Source organism: Cydia pomonella, chromosome 2, assembly GCF_033807575.1.
Source record: "Cydia pomonella isolate Wapato2018A chromosome 2, ilCydPomo1, whole genome shotgun sequence".
NCBI lineage: Eukaryota > Metazoa > Arthropoda > Insecta > Lepidoptera > Tortricidae > Cydia > Cydia pomonella.
This window is the reverse complement of record NC_084704.1, coordinates 18,150,071-18,168,511: the sequence shown is the minus strand read 5'-3', so window position 1 is coordinate 18,168,511 and position 18,441 is coordinate 18,150,071. Positions and strand designations below refer to the sequence as shown.

Here is an 18,441-nt window from a genome sequence, read left to right as displayed (position 1 = left end):
ATATTAGGTACTTTGTTATTTTGTGAACTTACATTTCGGTCCTTAACGATTTTCCCGTTTTATCCTACATAAGCCTGGGGTCAGCTCACATACTTAATACAGCAGTTGATACCATGGTAGGGAAAGAAAATGACGTCTGATATTTCAATTCAATAAAAAAATATAAGCACAACATTTGTCGCCTTGTCGTGATTAAAAAATATTAAGTGAGTGAGAGGTCTTTATTGTTGTGTTGAAGCCGCCGGCGATCTCAAATTATTCGGCGTAGCACATGAAAGTGTCTAGTTAATACTTACTAACTTTTTTTGCTTTGAATAGTTTCAAAGCAGTTAAAGTCATCTTTTCAGTGTCCGGGTACAGATAACTTTGCTTAATCTCACAGGGTAGGCTGCCTAGGCTAAAATCATTTCACACCTAATCCTTTGTTTGTAAACACAAAATAAAATTGTAATTTTTTTATCATTTTGTTCATATAATATGTAATATTTGATACAGACAGTTCGGCTGGGATACCGTGACAGCGTTCTCGCAGAACGAGGAGGTGTACTCGTTGGCCGTCAACGAGCTAGTGACGCAACTGGAAGCCGCCAACATTACCTGTGCGGCTTCCATCACCTTTGCAGAGTCCGACTTCAAGGAACAACTGCAACAGTTAAAGGTAACCGTTATTAAATACAGATCGGCTGGGACAAATAGACCAAATACTGACAAAAAAATCAGGTTATCGACGAACTTATATGTAGTCCATAGCTATGACCAACGTTTCTTGCGCGACCGTCAATACTTACCTCTGCGAAACCCGTTTTCAAAGAGCGACAATTGAATTTATTTAATATCAACCAACCGAGATACTGTATCAGTTCTCGTGATCTTGCTAGCTATCAATAAACCTCAACCTTTTCAAAGTTTGCCTTTGACTTGATGAACTAATAAAGTTGTGGATTTGAACTCCAGCTAATAGCCGTGAGATACTCGAAACTTATTTATATACTAAATATCATTTTAATTATTCGTTATAATGTGGGTTTTTTTTTTGCAAGATGTAAAAAGAAATAACGTGTCGTGTGCAGGAAACGCGAAAGCATAATTGTTCAATATCAAGTTTGAGCAAAACTCATATTACATTTCTTGATCCTTATGACCTCTGGAATGCGTGATTAAAATCTGTCGGGTTTTACCAATTCACAGTGTATAATGTGTGTATGTATATATATATCAGTGAACGAAAATAAAACAGAAGCATTCTGAACGCTCAATTATAGCCCAACGTAAACTACCCTAAGGTGGGCGGGGGTTACAAACTACACGATTGGCAACTTCAGTTCAACCGATATGACAGTCAGTGATAGATGGCTAAATCGGTTTATAAAAACAACGTTTTATTAAAATTAAACATGCCTTTATGCATCGGGAAGTGGTGCACAAGTTATCCTGAACATTCCAAGGACAATAGGATCACTTTTCACGTGTAAGTAGACACTATAACTTCAGTAAAATTTGGAATAAATATGACGACATTTTTTCAATATTACCGTGCTAATTTAAAACGTAACTGCATACGATTTTCATAACAACATACGTTTTTTTTAGATTACGAGGATAATAGGGCTGATGTTATGCCAAATGAAGTAGATTATTTTATTAACTTATGTTTGATTTAGATATTTTCTATATTATGATAAATTCCTTATTACAGATTTGTATTTTCCTTTTATCTTTCATGGGATGGAGTTATAAAAAACTACCTAGTTATTTGTTATACTTTAGGTATAATCCGATTCCCACAAGATGCTATTCGCAGCGAACTATGGAAAAAAGCTGCCCAATTAGAGAGACATGAATGTGATTAGATATCTAGCAAGAGATCTAGAATATGTTTTATTGATTTCAAAGATGAAGATTTCAACTTGTCAAAAAAAGGGTTCACACAGCTTAATAAAACCGCTGTTCGTTCAATGGTTTGTTACGGCCGGTCTGTGACAACCATTCCGTGAGATAACCATACCCGATCTCCTATACGAAGTATATGTAGATATTTTTTGTCACTCTTTCAATGAATTTGTTTAACAAATACACACATTATCTGAAAATGTGGATCATTTGAGTCCATCCTCTACTGTCATATATATATATCCCTATATGGAGTGTATGGCTAAGACTTTTTGACGAAACTGGCAGTTGCCCAGAAATTTCTCCTACGTCTTGTATTTAGACACCGCACGGAGAGGTCACTATTTCCAAACAAAATACTTCCGTTGGAACTGAAAATGGATGAGCCTTTATTGTCACTCAGTCTATTCAAATATTTTTGACCCGATTCGTGTACCCATGTGAATGTTGCTGGCTGTACCTGAAGTACCTGAACGTTACTATGCTCTGCCATACAGATTACTAATAAAATCGTAATAGTATCGTCTTATTTAAATGTCGGCGTAATTGTGTATGTGTGCTAATTGTCCCGAGAATTTGAACGGTAATGTTCTCAAATGCGGATTCCATGTTTCATTTCCGTTCACTGATATATATATAATACAAACCTATTTCCATGGTCTGAAACGAAAACAAGACATTTCAAAAGGTTCCATTAGCTTGTCCCCTATAAATTATTTATACTTTTTCTCCAATTTGGAAATACAAATTGCAAAAATTGATAAAACAAATTAAGTAAACCAGTGAGCAGATCCGTACCTTAACTACTTACTTTAAATTGATTTAGACAAAATGGAAATACATACAAACATCGATAATGTATTATCAATTTAGTCCCTTGCTTGCTTGGTAAAGTTTTGCTCAATCAGTGTTTGGGATGATTAGAAAACTTTAAATCACGTCCTAAATTGTTTCCAATTTATGCCAAAAAAACATTGAGGCTAATACTGTTTACATACAATGGCAATTCATAATGACTTATTTCTGAACAGTAAGTATTCTATACATACAATAAATTGTCATTAATTTGCATCTCTCAAATTAGATGCACCTGTGTAAAATGTGTATTTTTATTATTTGCAGGAGCTGGACACCCGAATAATTATTGGTAGTTTTTCTCAGGAGATGATTCCCAAAATATTCTGTGAGGTAGGTACGCTAAATTGCCCATTATTCTAAGTAGTAAAGTGGTACGTGATACACAGCCTTTAAACACATGTTTCAGAAACCTTTGCTTACTTTTAAAATAAGTTTTTGTAACGTCACTAACCCAGACAATAACTCACCCTGTAGTATCTAGCTTAGCGTGTTAATAAAGTTACTATTCATTTTCAATTAAATTATGCAATATCATCATACGGCAATAAATTTTAGCTCCAAATTTAATTAACAAAAGATAACAATTTATTACAATCGTGGAACGCTGCCAAGCCGCGCTCAGTTAAATTGAAACAAACATTAAGAGCAATAAAACAATTCCCTTTATTCAAAATAGGTACTACTGCATTGTAATAATCCACCTGAAAATTAATCTTACAAGGTTTGCCAGTTACGTCTTTATTATCTAAATCTCTTGAGAAATACTATATTTAGTACGTAAGCGCCATGTGCTCTAAGGTGGCTTACAATGTTATCAAAATATAACAAGATTTGCAAGCTAACATCGACAACTGATAACACGGTAGTTAAGTTATTAAATTCAGTAGTTATTAGTTCTGTGAAAGTTATATGGATAGTCTTAGTTTATGAGACTTCGGATGGCTTAGAATAATAGTTCCAAGTTAATGTATAAGTAACGAGATTTTAATGTATATTAATTAATGGATCGGCAAAGCGAACGAGTTTATATATTTATTGAATTAATATTATTAAAAACTTAAACCTGATCTTAGTTAACTAACTAAGAGACGTAGGTAAATGTTTGCCATTTTGTTATTTTATGAAATGCCATAGGTAGTATTTCACTTTATTAAACTCACTGCCCAAATAGGTAATCAGCGATTCCCTTACACGGTAATTAGGTATTACTAATTGTATAATTTTTGTGAGCAGCTCAATGTCTAAAGAAAGGACATTTAGCACAAGGAATTTCGTACATTTACCCACCTCTGTCAATATACGAAAAACAATACAGTGAATCCTTGTAAGCTTAAAGGGAGCAACGAGCGTGTTTCACTATAGTAAGGACGCTCAGTACGAATACTTTAGTACATTGACAGCATAATTGCTAGCCCACTCGCAGTGTCTCATTGATCGCCGGCATCATGGGCGGGACGGCAATATAATTGCGTTGCGCGCGTACAATAGAGATAGGAATTTAGGATCAGGCGGGTCAATGTACTAAATGCCTCGTGCTAAGCGTCCTTTCTTTATTAAAGTGCAGAAAAGCTATCTGGTAACAACTATCATAATATGTAGATCATATTGCTTTCCCAGCGTTGTTACTTCGAAAAAACTTTTGACCAATTAGTGAAGTGCCGCCTCGAGCTTATATTGATCATGTTAATAGAAAAATTGCAAAACAGACACTGTAATAACAGAACACTAGAACGTGAACGGAAAATATGATAATGTGGTTTATGTGGTTAGTGTAGGTTGCGCCTGTTTGTTTATTTTGGTTCCTATATTTTCTGCGGATCTCTAAAAGCCTAAATAAAAGATTTGTTATGGAGGCTACCATGCCTTTCTTCTAAAAGAAAATTATAATTTATTAAGTAAGGTAAAGGAATATTTCGGAGATTAATTATGGCATGTAACACTATCTACTAAAACCCTTTAAGCTGTTTATTTAGAATCGAGAATAGAGTCGATTAAGGGAGTTTTTTTATAACATGTTCTTGTTTCTTCTAAAAAGAAAACATACTCAAGGCTTGTCTAAAAAGTTAAATTTTAAACAAGCCGAAAAAGTATAATTCGTTTAGTTAATTTATTAAATATTAGTAGATTACTTGTAAAATACTTTACTAAAATACAGTAGGTAACTTAAAGTAGAAGTAATTAACTGCAGCCGACAACTGCAATTTAATTTATCTGGCACAGCTGCGATACATCGCATCTTCTCAAACTGTTTTCTCATTACAGTTAGTGCTGACAAAACTGCTCGATACGAAACTATTTATTCAACTGCTTCTAAGTTTGTTTTTGGTAGATTTCGAACTGACTATGTTGCGTATCAACCAACCTTCTGTTTTCAAAACAATTGGTATAATACTCGTAAGTACATACATATTAATATTGTTCGCTGTGGTAACTGGCGTATATCTATTCTATAGCATACTCCATGTATGAACTACCGATACTGATAATTACAATTAGCAAGAAGGATATTACCAATGTAAAATAATTAATTCTAAAAATTGATTACTTATAAGTAGGTATAGATCGTGTCATCCACGATGACGAGCAGATTTGTCAAATCTAACCTTCAATAACATGACAATAGGAGTCATGGCACGCGTCGTCTTGAATGACACGATCTAAAAGTTCGCGAAATCCTGATTATTTTCTAAGTTTCTCCTGTAGGTGCAAAAGGGCAGGAAACAAATTGATGCGATTTGTTTTTTTAATTGTATTAACTTAACCAGTGTATTAGTCTAGTCTATTGTAGGCACCAGGTATTTCATCACAAAGCTAGACTAAATTGAAAAGCCATTTTATTCCCAGACAAAGTCTGGGTCTAATAATGGTTTGCTGTAAGACATTATGTTTGGGACTATGACTCGACTATTGTTCGTTGCTTTCCAAAGACCTGTAATGAACTCTAAAAACGATTTCTCGTTTGCAAAAGCTCCATTGTTCCTTATAAACTAAAAATAATATCAAAGTGCAAAAGTTGTTTTAACTGTTTCAGTTAGCTCTGCTTTTCTTCAACAGGCAAGGCTAGGTGGAGTAAGAGAAACTGTCAATAGAAACACTTAAGTATAGTGAAAATAAATAGTAAGAGATACTTAAAGATAATAAAAACCAAACTAAACAATAATACTAAAAATAAAACGAATTCATAAAACTGTTTACACACCTGAGATTAATTATTGTACTAATATACCAAGACTATGGGTATGTGTACACTCTGTATAATGGCCATAACAAGACATGCACAGACATTGAGAAAAGATAGTCTATCTATGCTATAGCTAAAATATACTACAAAGGTACTACTGTACCCCTAGTGAAAATTTATTCGATAGCGAAACGTGACGTACGCGTTTGCGTTAAGTCTCATTTTGTTTGGGATTTTGATTTTCCAAAACGTCCCGCTTGGCGTGCTGTTTCTAAATCCCATGCAAAATGAGACTTAACGCAAACGCGTACGTCCCGTCACGCTATCGAATAAATTTACACTAGGGGCTCTGATATATGTATATTTATACGATACATGTAAGTAACTAATACATAAGTGGCGCTCTCGTTACAAAAAAAAAACTTTGGCAAATGGCGGAATAGGTTGCTACGTGCTACGCCTGCTACGGCGTAGCGTGGTGCAGATGGGCATAGAATGGATTAACGTATTCACTGCCAGCGCGAAATACGCGCCACGTTCGTAGACGATGACGTGGGTTTTCTGCTTTAAAGCGGAAACTGCCTACGAACAGAAAATCCGACCTGCTGCTGGTCGCTGGCAGTTAATGTGTTAAAAATGTGCACACCGTATAATTATAATCTGGAATGCAGTATACGGTAAAGTTACGTTTTATGGTATGATTTTTTTAACTTTTTGTGAATTATAGCTTAGACGAACGGTCTGGCCTAGTGGGTAGTGACCCGGCCTATGAAGCTGATGGTCCTGGGTTCGAATCCCGGTAAAGGCATTTATTTAAGTATTTGTATATTATATATATCGTTGTTCTTAAGCTTACGGTGGGGCTTAGTCAATTTGTGCAAGAATGTCCCTATAATATTTAAATTTAGAACTATTTCTATTTGTGTGGCTTGCCATACCTTATCAATAATATCATTAGGTAATTTAGGTAGTTACATAAATATGTAGGTACATATAACTGAATCCAAGATTTTTTTTTTTGTATAAATTGGTATCATACTTATTACATACTCTTTCTAATTCTGAGGTAGGCATAACGTTGTCACTTTTCACAGGCTTTCAAGCTAGGAATGTGGGGCGCAGAGTACGCATGGGTGGTGGCGGGCGCGCCGCCGCGCCTGCGCGCCGCGCCGCCGTGCGCGCGCGCGCAGCTCGCCACCGCGCTCGAGGGGCTCGTGTCCGTCACCGCACACAGGGGCATTGTGGGGGACGCCGTCTCCTACTCCGGGCTAGTAAGTAACTGAAAAGACGGTATCCATTTTCATAATAAGAATAACGAAAATCTATTTTTTATGTCAAACCAGTCTGCAGCTCGTAACCCTGTACACTCTTAAAGTAGTTAGTTTATACCCTGAACTAATCTTTCTAGTAAAATGTCAACTGAAAAAACTGGATTTCACTACTCAAATTAAGAGTGTTTGTTTGATATTTTATTACAACCATTGCATGCTGTTTTTAATAACGCCATGTTTATTTTAATCAACCTATTTCTCATTCAGATGTATCCATTTGTATTGCTTATTCCGTGAATAACAGCCCGTACAATACAACACAATACGAACATGTAGACAACCAATAAAAGACCCATTGGAACTGACTCTCAGCCGTACGTAATCTTAACGCTCCGTATAATGCAGGTGTACATGTACGTTCGATCGCTTTCTTATACATAATGCATGTAAGCCACCTTGCGCTAAAAGGCTGAACAAAACATCCACGTTCTCTGGAGTAGCTAACTTTCTATTTCAACAATAGGGCCATCACCGATTGTACGAGGAGCGTGCTCATATATTTCAGTCCCAAAAATATATTTCGTCAGTAAATTGACGGGTTGGTGGCCTAGCGATAAGAGCATGCGACTTTCAATCCGGAGGTTGCGGGTTCAAACCCGCGTTTTCGAAACTTATGTATGAAATATCATTTGATATTTACCAGTCGCTTTTCGGTGAAAGTAGACTAATCCCAATAAGGTCTAGTTACCCTCTGGGTTGGAAGGTCAGATGGCAGTCGCTTTCGTAAAAACTAGTGCCAACGCCAATTTTTGGGATTAGTTGCTAAGCGGACCCCAGGCTCTATTGAGCCGTGGCAAAAAGCTGGGATAACGCGAGGATGATGATGATGAGTAAATTGAGCTTGTAAGTAAAGTGGCCAGCCTTCACATGTTGTACAGTCACCATGTATAGTAGCGGATCTGCAATTCGCGGTCTAAAGTATCCGTCATAGTCTAACTGTACTACATACATACAGGGTATTTTATCTTTTTATTAAGCAATTTGAGAATAGATACTTTTGATTCTGACTGTGCCTAGATCAAAAAAACTAACGCAAGTACGTATAGATCCGATACAACTATGACACTACACTCGACTTGTGGCATATCAAAGCATGCAAGAAGGCATCCAAATTATTCTGTATTACAAACGTTGAATTTCAATCCTCTCACATTCGTAAAAGAATCGTAAATCCCAGACATTTTGACGTAGCTGTCTTCATAGAGGCTTAACTAGGGTTTAACAATCAATAATAAAAGGTTTAAATTTGCGTGTGACCCAGTTGACAGCCCTACATTCATGCTCTATGGTCTAATACAATAGCGATAGCGGGTAAATAACGCAACTACAGAACAAGCCGCGCTCCGCCCCGTTCATGTTTTATTCAGGCCTAATCCGCGGTTGATCAATCCCGCCGTGTCGACAACTGCCATTTGTCCCACTGATCCGACTATTTAATATTTATGCTGTTGAACTTTTGTACGTGATTTCACACAAAACTAATGGACAAGATGAGAGATGTAACCAACTATAACGACAATAAAAACATACATAAATGATAATAATGTGTTCATTGTGAACATTCTGTAGTTTTCATTTTCATTTTTCATTTCTTTATTTATAAAATAACATTTTACACGTCAACTAGCTAATTACACTTCAATATTATAGCATATTATTAAGATAATTACATTACAATATTTTACAGTTATTATAATCTAATATTTAATTAGGTTTCATTTACAGTGTTTGTTCAGGGTCGGCAACCGTTATCGACGAATTCCTCGATATTATAACACGCTAAATTGGTTAATAATATTTTTAGTTTGTTTGCAAACAATTTGTCGCTCTGTACTTCCGATATCTCTAATGGTATCGAGTTGTATAATTTGGCCCCCATGACGCCGAGGGACTTACGAGATTTAGCGAGTCTACTTCTTGGAATTATTATAAGATTACGTCTGCGAGTGCTCCTGCTATGTGCGTGAGTCGTGTCGTAGTTGTGTAAGTTGGCTCGAGCGTACTTACATGCATTCAAGATGTAAACTGCCGGCAGCGTAAGTATTTTTGACTCCTTGAACAGGTCTTTCGCGGGGTGGTCATAAGGTTTGCGTGTTATTATTCTTATGGCGCGCTTCTGCATTTTGAATACTTTATCACGGTCAGCTGCTGTGCCCCATAGATCTATAGCTTGAGTTAGTAAGGAATGAAAATACCCATAATAGGCCTTTTTTATATTTTCAAATGATAGGGTTTTGGCGAGTCTAGAGAGTGCAAAGCACGCTGATGCCAACCTATCACACAGCGACTGAATGTGAGGGGACCACGTGAGGCCGGAGTCAATGGTGCAGCCGAGGTATTGAACCTGATCTACTTGCGGAACGTTGATTCCGTCAAGTACACACGTTTACAATATACGTTTTCGGCGGTTCGTTACAATACTTTATTTGATGCCCAAAGACATTAAACGTAAACAAAATATGGACTAATAAAAAATGTCACATAAAAAAATATTGTCTTGAGAGGGTAGGGCTACGTATTTAGAGTGTTTTTTACAGGCATCTTTTCTTATAAAGTCAATTTTCATAAATTAATTCAGTTCAATTTGTTCAATCTCCTCTGGCCTCTAATTTAACTGGAATGTTAACTAACACTTGAATGCTGAAATCGATAAAACTGATATGGTTATAGTTAAAGCGTGTCCGATGGTAAAATGCCATTAGTGCTCAATTAAGAGCAAGTAGACGACCCGATCTTCATACTTAGTTGCCAATTCAATTTTTTGAAGCTTCGGTAGTCTAATAATAATGCAAAAATAAATAATATAAAAATAATCGAAGGAGCATTGCTGTGGTTGAACACAGGTTGATTCACACACGCAGGCAGGAGGTGAATACAGCGCATTTAGTGAATTATAAGCAACTGTTTCGTATCAGTATTAGTGAGATTAACGTTATTTATTTTGTCGTGTTGAAATAAAGTCATTAATTTATTTATGATATGCATGGGCACCCCACAATTAGAATACTAATACCGATACTCTGTGATAAGTGTCAAATTGAATGTCAGAAGTCTGGTTACGTTTGAAAACTCGTATCTCACTCAAGTTTGACGGTTTATTTTCTTCATCAAAATGCTGTCATTGTGGTTAAAAAGGTTTTATGTTTATCAATTAGGTATTCTAGGGAGACCTTGATAGTAGAGAATTAAATTTGTCCCTACCAAAAAGTTAAGAAATAGGAAAAAGTGTGGTTGTTTCACGTAAATACGACGATGACCGTTCAATTAACAGTTACTTAGTGTCAGCCTTTATACTGTCCTCTGTATTTAACGTATATAGATATTTATGTGCTGTAAACTATAAATATATAGGTATTTAATTGATTGTGAAGCCCTTGTTATTATCACAGACTAACGAAATGTTCCACCGCGAGATGGCGGCCGTAGGGGTCGCGGTGTCGCCGTACGCGCCTCAGACCTACGACGCCGTCTGGGCCATCGCCCTGGCACTCGCCAAGGCGGAGCAACTCTGGCGGGACCTGGACATGACGCATTATAACGGGACCTTGCTTAAAGGAGGCGCTAAGATGGGCTTGAGCCACTTCGATTACAATAGAAAGGATATGGCAGAAGAGTTCTTGAATCAATTGGCGAATCTTAGTTTTCTTGGAGTTTCGGTAAGTAGTAAATAAATATAAAATACGCTTAAATTTTATGCATGGCTAATTGGCTATCTAAATCCACCTCCGATTTGACAATAAAGAGATTCTGTATTTTTCTTTCAGGGACCAGTTTCGTTCAATGGGGCAGATAGGATTGGCACCTCTGCATTTTATCAAATACAAGGTTGGTAACGTGGAATATATTTAAGATCTACCATGAAAATTATAGCTTGCGACGACAGACAGTTTAAAAACGCAATTGATCGGATGTGCGTTAGAATGATCGAGATTAATTATTTTAAGCTATTTCATTAAACTATCCTGAGATAACTCTAGAAAGTCTATCCAAACATTAAAAATCCGCGTTAGATGCATTGAGAGAGAGATTTTAAAAATGTAAACGCCGCTCAAGTTTATCAAACGCAAACAAATCCAAGTCTCGCCTCCGGTAACTAAATTAATAAATTTTGCACCACTTATCTAAGAAAATAAACCTGATATTATTCCCTGTGGCCGCTTATGATTTAATAATTTATTAAGAGCCCTTCATGTGCTTCTCTGATCGCAGCTCGCTTAGCACTGAGTGAAATACCATACGAAACAAAAAAAAGTAATTGGTCAGAAATTACATTACGCGTTATTAGAAGCAATTTTGTGCAAAAATAGCAACACATTGTTAATGGCGCATTTAAGACCTATAAATTGTTTCTGTTTGACCCAATGGTTGACTGGTAGAGAATGCCTTAAGGCATTAAGTCCGCCATTTGTGCAATTTTTATATCGTGGAATAAAGTTTAAAAAATCATGCTATCAACCGTATTATGATCAAAAAAATTGCTACGTTTTTTTTTTAAACTGCACCAATTGACATATAAAGACGGGAGACGGGCTTAACGAGCATTAAGAATGGTGCTAGTTCAGTGGTGTCACTCACGAATTCGAGCCAATCGTGCAGTCAGTCTAGTGCAGTGCAGTCTAACACAACTAGTTGCAACCAATCGCGCCATTGATGCGAACTCATCAACCAATCACGTTGTAGCGTTAGAGCGTTTTCACATTGTCCGATCCGTTATCGCCTGTCGGAACGATGTAAATTGTAAAATATATGTACTTCTTTGTGTTTATTTATGCATTTACTACATTATTATTACTAAAAACGATATACGTGTATAACGCAATAAAGACTGACTTCATGCCATATGGCACTCTCCCGCAGCTTTTTTTGTCATGAACACCTTTCGACATCCGGTATCCGAAGGTGCTTCCGATATTATAGCTATGTAGAACGATAATTTTTGTTCGTGTGCGTGCATGTATAGCAATATTTTTATAGTAGTGGGCGTAATCTGAAATGACCGAAAGGGATAGACTTATGTATCTTTTAGTATTCTTTGTCCTTGTCTATTGTAGGATCCTACATCCGATATCGGATCGGAAAATGTGAAAACGCTCTTAGACTGCACAATTGACTCGAATTCGTGTGCGGACACCGCCTGTACTGGCCCCATTCTTATTGCCCCTAAGGCCCGCCCTTAGATATTGTCACCTTGTTTTCATCTTGTTATTTTATAATACTACCTTGACGGTCGCTCACACTGATTGGTGCACGCGAAATACAATGAGATACTTAAATTGTCATTATATAGGCATCTCGTTGACACTTGTTGGTGCTTGTGAGATAGTCGTGTCAAGGTCGTATCATAACAAAGTCAAAACTTGACCAAAAAAAATATATAAGCACCGACCTCACTACTTTTCTCAACTTTCTCTCTTATTGCAACAATTGGATATATATAGTATATTGTGCAACGAGAGGGGTAAGGCAAATTTTGGAAACAAGGGAATTAAAGACCCGAGTTTACAATATTCTTACCCTTACACTTGTGAAGAAAAAACTAAATTTTAAGCGAAATTATTCTTAAGTCCGTGGACATATCAAACATTCGTTCGTCATATTGTATTTTTTGACAGGATCACGCTCCCTGCGTGCATGAACTGTAGGAGGCAGCACAAGAGCCGTCAGATTTTTGGCGCGAGGCGATAATGTGATGTTTTTTGTTCCGATGTAGCCCACAAGATGGCAGAACCTACTGTGCACAAGAAAACACGTGACGTGTACATGTGCATGTTTATGGTTCCGATTCAGGCCACAAGATGGCAGACTCTCCAACGCGCACGGCCCTATAGGAGGAATCGAACGCACAGACATATTCTATTCGGCATTAAATCGGCAAATTTTTAAAACGGCTATTAAATTAATCAAATTATATATTTTTAAACATAAACAAAAATATTAAATTATAAACGTCAGTAATTTAAAAGTAAAACTCATTTATGCTACTAGTTTTTTTGTATGAATTAGTGACATAATTAAAAAAATCTATAATTTCCTAGGGCAAGGGAGTTATAGCTTTTTTTTACAATCCATAACTGCCCCAGGGAACAATATAGGCCTTTGTCCTTCAGTACACCTGCATGAAATAAGATCTTTTTCGAGCAAGTGTGATGAAAATAAATGAAACTTACAGGAGGGCGGCCAAAGACCGTAGCACTGTACACGCAAGGCCGAGCGCTGGCGTGCGTGGGCTGCGCGCGCGCGGCGTGGGGCGGCGGCGTGCCGGCCGCGCGCCGCGTGCTCGTGCTGCGCGTCGACTCCGTGTGGGCGCCGGCGCGCCTTGCCGTCGCCGCGCTCGCCGCCGCCGGCGTCGCGCTCGCCACGGCGTTCCTGGCGTTCAATCTGCACTACAGCAAGCGGAGGTTGGTCAACCCTACCCATATCTACTCGTAGGTTGCTTACAGACCAATGAAAGGTGGAAAACAATCCAGAACTACACCCCCACGGTGTGCATAATGGCGCGCGAAAATTAGTTTGAAAATCTGAGCGTATTGTTGTAGGAATAGTTGTGCTGAAGGAATAGTCTACAAAATATATAAATAAAGCATGCACTTTTAAATTTCTCAGATCGATTAAACTTTCATCGCCTCGTCTAAATAATATGACGCTAATCGGCTGCGTATTGGTGTATACTGCGGTCGCTCTGCTCGGCGTCGACAACTCTAACCTGCCACCCTACGTGTCCTTCTCCGCCATGTGCATTGTAAGTTAACATTACTCGACATGCTCAAATAGTACAATCATCTGAGCTAATGTAAAGGCGTTTGAGGCGTGTCACGGTACACAGCACCTTTTCTGTCTTGTGAGCTTCACTAGATATATCGAGCTGACTCTGGACACTGAGATTAGCTTTATAAACTGTTTTTTTTTTTTTCAACTTTTAAGTGTTTTTGCTCTCTGTAGTAAAAAGCACCTACAGATCAAGTGCGACAGAGAATAATTAATTATATTCTTTTCAGGGTAGAGTATACATCTTATCAGCGGGGTTTTCTCTCGCTTTCGGCTCCATGTTCGCAAAAACCTACAGGGTGCACAGGATATTTGTCAGGTCAGATATTTTTGCCTGAGACGTTACAAGTGCATGTATAATCTTCAGAACGGTTAAACCGCCTGTAAACAAGCTCTTAGACATTTTGTTGCAACATTGTAGTAACCGAAGCGGCGTGTGCAAGACAAAACTCCTGCAAGACACTCCACTGATCTCGCTGGTGTGTGCTCTACTGCTACTGGACGGCCTGCTGGTCACGTTGTGGGCCGCGCTGGACCCCATGCAGCGCCAGCTCAAGAACCTCACTCAGGAGATCAGCGCTGACGACCGCAGCGTCGTCTACCAGCCACAGGTAATTCCACGATAAACTCAAAACCAGTACACATGATCAGCTCAAATTACTTTACAAAGAATCTGACTCCTAGGACCTAGACTCTTTTCATATTATTTTAGTCAATAAGAGTTTTTTCATTTTTTAGTATGTTAGATAACAAGAATCATAATATCTTCGTTGATTTATAAACTTGTTTTTAAATTTCAGATAGAAGTATGCAAATCTCAAAACACAACTGGCTGGTTATGCGCGCTTTACGCATATAAAGGACTCCTACTATTAGTGGGCGTATACATGGCCTGGGAAACTAGAAACGTTAAAATATCAGCCCTTAACGACTCTAAGTACATCGGCATCAGCGTCTACTCCGTCGTCATCACCAGTACGAGTGTAGTCGTCATTGGGACGATCATTTCTGAGAGAGCTACGTTAGCCTACATAACGATTACAAGCCTCATTCTTATAACAACGACGTCGACTTTGTGTCTGCTGTTCTTGCCGAAGATTGTAGCAATAAGGAGTAGTAAAAGTAAGTTGCCTCTGCCAAAGACAGGTGGTGAACTAGCTCCGATTTTTGAAGTAACCAAATCTACGAACCCTGAACGCGATAAAGAGCCATAAAATAAAATAATTCTATTAGTAGTACCTATCATACACGTATTAATGTCAAACTTCGGAACACCGTTATGCAAAAACATAATAACCCTTATATTTCAATGCCAAAAAAATCTTCCCACTTTCCAGCTGAAGACGACCCCGTAATTCAGAGCTTGGGGCTAAGGTTGGAGTGTAAGACGCGGCGCTTTGTCACCGACGAAACGCAAGAGCTGCACTTTCGTATTGAGATTCAGAACAAGGTACGGTATTCGCCAGGTTTCAGTTACAATATTTAACGTAACACACTTAACAAAAACTGGGAACATATAACACGTAATTTTCCACTGAAATTCAGTAAAAAGTATCTTGCAGAAACTGGTTATTTTTTGAAAACGATAGGTAAATATAGTAGGTACCTAACTAATTTCTGTAAACAATAGTGTTAACCTAAAATACATAACACATAAAATTGGATCTGCCTATGACAGCGATCAAGCCGGCAAGTCCAACTTTAAGCTTCAAAGTTATGAAGGACAATTTTTATACGCACATAGCCAAATGCACGTGAAGTTGTATGAAAGTTGTCAATCTATTATTTTTAATAGCCTCTGGTTTTATAATGATTATGGTGTGAAGCGCCGTTCTAAAATATAAATCTTAATTGCGTTTAAGGTATACAAGCGCGAAGTGGCCGCACTGGACAAAGAAATTGGCCGCCTGGAGCGGCTGCTGGCAGAGCCACTCGAGTCCGCCACCAGCTCCAACGCTTCCATTGCACTTCACAAATGGGTAAATATATTACAGTAATATGGCATGCACGCCAATTATACTGTTTTCGAAATTGTATTAGGTACCCGTTGGCACTACGGACAATGATATACCTACATTGTTTCAGACCGAATTGAACACCGTAGAAGAAGAAGACCGTTGCCGATCAGATCCAGAAAGGAGGACACCGAGCATCACTGGGGGCCTGCCCATGTTGTTGCTGTCTGTGTTACCACCGGTCATCCCTCGTGCCAGCTGGCCCTCCGCCGAGCACTGCCGGGGAAGAAACTCTGTCAGCTTCAGCTCACAACCTAAGCTAAACTATCGCAAATCACAACCAACAATAGACCTATACAGCCTCTGCTTAAACAAACGAGAAGAACATCACGGTCTTCTAAGCAGAATAAGAAGTTTTTTCGGAGGCAGCAGTAGACCGACCAGCAGAAAAGCCTCAACCATGTCTATCGCCGACCCTACGGGACAGAGCATAGCCGCTGCTCTTAAGATGCATGTAGGCATGATCGCTGGATTAGTTCCAGGTAATAGAAAACATTCAATGGTTTTATCCTGCAACACTTTAAATGTACCTTCCTACCCTGAGTTAAAACTAAGACGGGAATCTTATGCCAAAAGTGGTCCAATTATTCGTATAACAGACGATGAGCCATCCTGTTCCAAGTATGAAAGACCTCCTCAGAAATACATTGCAGAACCAGAGACGAAAGTCAACTTTGTATTACCAACTATCCACAAAAGACCAATGTCTCACGAGAACTCTTGTGAAAAAATAAAAGGGTCACCTAGATTTCCCCATAGAATCTCACCTGCTGCGTCTAGTTTGACTGCCTTGAGCGGGAGAAAAACCAGCGCTGATAGCGTCTTTAGTATAACAGGAAGGATCTTTGACGAGCAAAGACGGTATAGCCATCAGAATGTGACCAACCAGGAGCCTAAAGGTAAAGCTGTGCTAGAGAGCAGGTGGAAGTCAACGGAGGACGCCAGAGCGGGTCCCTCGTCAAGGAATTAGATGTAAATTGTGCCAAAATTGTGCCAAACAAACATTATCTTTTTACTACGTATATCAGGAATGGTATGTTAATTTATAATTTTAAAATATTATTCATCGATCATGTTAAAACTGTTAAAAGTGACTGCAATGAAAATATTCTTGCCGCGAATGTTTTAAAACATAAGTATTTTTGACCTGCTCAAAACATCATTTCATTTTCACTAAATATTATATAATATGGTAATTTAAATGTATAATATCATTGTGAATATAATTGACAAAGGAATATTGACACCAAATAGTAGATTAGAATTGTATTTAAGTAGTTAGTTTGCGTTCCTGTAGGTATTGTAGGCCTATATATCAGTATTTTATTAGACTAGACTGGCGTTATTTTTTTTATATTCCTTGTAGGAATCAAGAATTGCGAAATAGGTACAAAACAGTATCGATAGATAATTATTTAATGCTCATATTAAATGACTAGTTTTATAAAGGATAATATTTAACGTAGACTTTATATCGAATGATTGTCTTAGGTATTAACAATATCTTCCATGGGAAGAACCCCATAATTTCACACAGTCTATCTATTTTTACCTAATATGTATTTTGACAAACTGTGTTACTAATATTATGAACCTAAAGTTTTAATAATATTTACCTACTCTAAAAATGATTTTAAAATTGATATAAGTAGAATATTGATTAAGTCTAAATATTTTGTAATTTACTTATTCAAAAATGAAATGATAAGCAATATAATTGTATCATAAGAAACCTTAGGGGTGAGAGCATAAAGCACAGCAGCACATAGACACCTTCATAAGTATCTGTAAATCAGTAAAAAAAGAGTAGAGAAGAGCGGGCTACAGTGGATCACCTTTCTCATTATTAAGAGATGTATGGACATAACTTAGCAACAGATACTACTTTCTATCGTGATTTATTTACTTATTCTGTTAATTTTTATATATTTACAAGGTACATTTTCAATGACAGGCATTCATTTCCCTCGCTTTTCATGTAGACTTACGTACATTAGAGTTTTGCTTTCAATTTTACAATTGTTTTTACTTTCATTTTATAATACTAAGTTTTTTCTTATTTACATTTACTAATTGTACCCCACTCGCCCTTTAAAAATAAATCGTGAGTAAAATTTAAAATGGATAGATTTTAAAAGTTATTTTAGCAAGATGTATCCATATTAAGTTTTTGAAGTCAAATCTTCTTAAATATTTACAAAAAAATTGAGAGTAGGATGCATGATAGCTTTAGCATGTAGCAAGATTGACTTGACTGTATAAGAGCTTATATAAGTATTTTTTCATCACACTTGCTCGAAAAAGACCTTCTTTCAGGCAGGTGTACTGAAGGACACAGGCCTATATTGTTCCCGCGGGAGTTACGGAATGTGAAAAAAGCTATAACTCCATAGGGAGTTAT

General features: G+C 37.5%; 1 protein-coding gene across 3 annotated transcripts in view; it reads left to right on the top strand.

Moving 5' to 3' along the window:
* The window catches only part of LOC133534563 (gamma-aminobutyric acid type B receptor subunit 2), a 194,258-nt gene extending 177,140 nt beyond the window's left edge, over window positions 1–17,118 (top strand). For all 3 annotated transcript variants that reach the window (XM_061873727.1, XM_061873725.1, XM_061873726.1), the window contains 13 exons: window positions 496–658; window positions 3,013–3,078; window positions 7,024–7,200; window positions 10,650–10,916; window positions 11,025–11,085; window positions 13,430–13,658; window positions 13,864–13,999; window positions 14,256–14,344; window positions 14,447–14,636; window positions 14,826–15,147; window positions 15,363–15,475; window positions 15,888–16,004; window positions 16,111–17,118. In XM_061873727.1, the coding sequence (XP_061729711.1) occupies window positions 496–658; window positions 3,013–3,078; window positions 7,024–7,200; window positions 10,650–10,916; window positions 11,025–11,085; window positions 13,430–13,658; window positions 13,864–13,999; window positions 14,256–14,344; window positions 14,447–14,636; window positions 14,826–15,147; window positions 15,363–15,475; window positions 15,888–16,004; window positions 16,111–17,010 (2,830 nt within the window). In that variant the 3' untranslated portion in view covers window positions 17,011–17,118. The remainder of the gene's footprint in view (window positions 1–495; window positions 659–3,012; window positions 3,079–7,023; window positions 7,201–10,649; window positions 10,917–11,024; window positions 11,086–13,429; window positions 13,659–13,863; window positions 14,000–14,255; window positions 14,345–14,446; window positions 14,637–14,825; window positions 15,148–15,362; window positions 15,476–15,887; window positions 16,005–16,110) is intronic.
* Window positions 17,119–18,441: the final 1,323 nt, after the last annotated feature.